Below are 3143 nucleotides of genomic sequence, written 5' to 3'. Positions count from 1 at the left end.
CTGGCCCCAGGACTGTATGTTTGACACCCCTGTCTCAAACAGTTTAAGTCAACCCATGGTCAGATTATGAGACAATGGGCCCCTGGGCACAGATATGCAAAGGGCCCCACCACTTCTCCTACATGGGAGCAAGATGCAGCAACTTTGCAGTGGTTTTGCATCTCTTTGTGGTCATTATGTGTCTCTTCCTTATTGGTACATGTTAGTTTGACATCTGACATATTGCAGGTGAAAGGCCCCTGACACTTTTGGCCCCTGTGCCTATGCCTGGTAGGCCTGCTCAGTAATCCATTTGTGAGTAAACCCCTGAGTTTACTGGCTGTAACTCTACATTAGGCTCCAGTGTTGTCACATACTATAGAGTCCTGACGTGACTCCTAGCCTCAAAAGCTGCTTTTACAAGCTAAATGAAAAATATGCCTTGTGCATTACGAAATGACCTCTGCTTACTTCATCAGCAAGTCACCGCACCCTGAGCCCAAGTGTTTACCCAACCTAAAAGTGCCTGGGAGGCCGACCGGCCGTCAGCAGGCCGCACAAAAGCTCCTTTCACCGGTAACAGGAACCCAGACCAACGCTGCCACGTCAAGATGTGTGAGTACACAGCACTGATGCAAATGTTTTTTACTCTGTTGTGAGCATTTAGGAGGGCGGATAGGACTGGCGACAACAATGCAGGAGGAAGCTTGTCGTGTTAGTAGTGGCTCTGTTGACAGACAATCTGACCTGGTGTCACTTGCGTCATTGTCTCACCTGACACGACAATTACTTTTAAAGTAGGACATTAAGGTGTGCCAGCAGGCTGTAAAGATTTTTTATCATTTACATTTCCTGAAAAGGTGCAGCAGCCTGCTGCTTAGTGGGCAAGGGGGACATGGTGTTCCTGTAAGGTGTTTGGACTCTGAGGGAAATTGCGGGGTGAAGGACGTCGATGGGAGCTGGGGTTTATTGGAGAGCAACGGGCCGCTCCACAATCACAGCTCCCCGGACTGACAGGCGCTCAGCTTTGTCCCAGCAGGAGAAATGCTGTGCACTTGTTCTCAGAAGGACCTGCTCCTGTGTGTGCGTGGCCACCGTCAGTTTTCTGCTCCTCCTGGGAGTCTGCCTGCTCTACTTACCGGACCCGTTCACGCTGGAACCGTCTGTCTCTGAGGACAGCGCGGTGACGCTCCTGATATGGACGCATCCGTTTCATCGGTACCACAAACTTCCGGACTGTTATGCGATCTATCAGGTCGACGGGTGCACGCTCACCGACGACGAAGGCGCGTACCCGCAGGCTGACGCTGTGATCATTCACCACCGGGAAATTGCCACCGGCACCGATGATCTGCCCCCGGAACCGCGGCCACGTGCGCAAAAGTGGATATGGATGAACTATGAATCCCCCGCGCACACACCCAGACTGTGGGACTTTGAGGATGTTTTCAACCTCTCACTGACCTACCGCACAGACTCAGACATCTTCCTGCCGTACGGGTATCTGGTACCCCGTGAACGCAGACCCAAGGGTCTCCAGAACCGCTTTGCGCATCCGCTCCGCGCACCCTCGCGCTCACACCTCCTCCGACCCCGCCTCCTAGCCTGGGTCATCAGCAACTGGTCGGAGTCCCATGCACGCGTGGCCTTCTATTATCAGCTGCGCCGGTACATACAGGTGGATGTGTTCGGGCGCGCGGGCCACCCGTTACCGGAGGACAGCGGCGGCCGCAGCGTCAGCGTGGTGCGGCTGGTCGGACGGTACCAGTTCTACCTGGCGCTGGAGAACTCTCAGCACACCGACTACATCACGGAGAAGCTGTGGAACGCGGTGCGGGCCGGTGCCGTCCCGGTGGTTCTGGGTCCGTCCAGGCAGAACTATGAGCGCTTCCTGCCCCCGGAAGCTTTCATCCACGTGGACGACTTCCCCACGGTGAGAGGGCTGGCCCGGTATCTGCTGATGCTGAGGCGTAACCCGGCCCGGCTGAAGCTGCACCTGGACTGGAGAGGGAGCTACAGCGTGCGCCAGCCCACCTTCTGGGCTGAACACTACTGTGCGGCCTGCAGGACGGTGAGGAGGACCAGAGGCAGGACTGATGTGATCAAAGAACTGGAGGGATGGTTTCACTCATGACAACAGCAGCATCACCTCCAGCACGTGACTGAATTGTAACAGTGAGACTCACTGCCCACCTGATGACACCCAGCTGTCAAAGTTAACAACTGAAATCTGCTGACCAGCAACTGTATTTGTTTGAGAGACTGTTAATTTAATTTTATTTGTATAACTTTAATTCAATCATGTGATCACTGAGAAGGACTTTTACTGATGTTTGTCTAAATTTGATTTTGACTGAGTCCATCCCTGTCGTTTGAAGACGGTTTCAGTCATCGGAAGGTTTTAGTTGGCCCATTTGAAAACACTAATTACTGCCAAATGTGTCAAAATCCTTGCTTTCAAATGTAGTATCATGCAAGAGTATTATTCGTGTGTTACTATGTTGTTGGTATGGTGGTGCTGAAATTTAACTATTTGACAAATAATGAATGAAATAAATGATCTATTCCATGCAAGTGTTATGTCTTTGCAAGGTGACTTTTATATGGAACTGGAATTGAAATCAGGACTTATGCTCATTAAGAAAATATGATTCTGGATGGATTAAAATGTGCAAAAAAGAAGGTATGTTTAAGTTTAGGTTTGAGGACAGGTAATAAATATATTCAGAGCGAGTGTGTGAATGTGTAACCTGGTGTGTGTGTTTGATTCAAGGTTGTATTATTAATATGATCTCCAGAAAGCACATGAATGCATGTGTACCTGAGGGGTTAGCACTAAACCATGTTAATCATGGGCGGATTACTGAACATGTCCACTGGGCAAAAGCCCAGGGGGGCCCCTGGCCTTCACCTGCAAAATGTCTTTCAAATTAACTTATAACAGCCAGGAACAGACTCAAAATGACCACAAAAAGAAGCAAAAATAACTGCGAAGAGATAAAATATAACTGAAAGTGACTCAAAATGACCAAAAAGCCAAGAAAATTACCCCAAAGAGACACAGAATTACACCACAAAGACACAAAATCACATCGGAGACCCAGAACAACCAAGAAGAAACACAAAATTAACTGCAAATAGGCACAATATAACTACAAAATGGG

At 49.6% G+C, this 3143-nt stretch overlaps 1 protein-coding gene across 1 annotated transcript; it reads left to right on the top strand.

Annotated features, from left to right (window-relative positions):
- The first annotated feature begins 604 nt into the window (after positions 1 to 604).
- On the top strand, positions 605 to 2556 carry LOC126408537 (alpha-(1,3)-fucosyltransferase 4-like). Its single transcript, XM_050074152.1, has one exon. The coding sequence runs from the start codon at positions 932 to 934 to the stop codon at positions 2111 to 2113; it is 1182 nt and encodes a 393-aa protein (XP_049930109.1). The 5' UTR covers positions 605 to 931; the 3' UTR covers positions 2114 to 2556.
- The last annotated feature ends 587 nt before the right edge of the window (positions 2557 to 3143 follow it).

The sequence above is a fragment of the Epinephelus moara genome, chromosome 2, assembly GCF_006386435.1.
Source record: "Epinephelus moara isolate mb chromosome 2, YSFRI_EMoa_1.0, whole genome shotgun sequence".
NCBI lineage: Eukaryota > Metazoa > Chordata > Actinopteri > Perciformes > Serranidae > Epinephelus > Epinephelus moara.
Note: the sequence above shows the minus strand (reverse complement) of the source record. Positions and strands in the feature narration are given on the sequence as shown.

Bases quoted from the DNA above. Each gene is read 5' to 3' on its own strand.
- LOC126408537 (XM_050074152.1), top strand. From the start codon at position 932: ATGGGAGCTGGGGTTTATTGGAGAGCAACGGGCCGCTCCACAATCACA.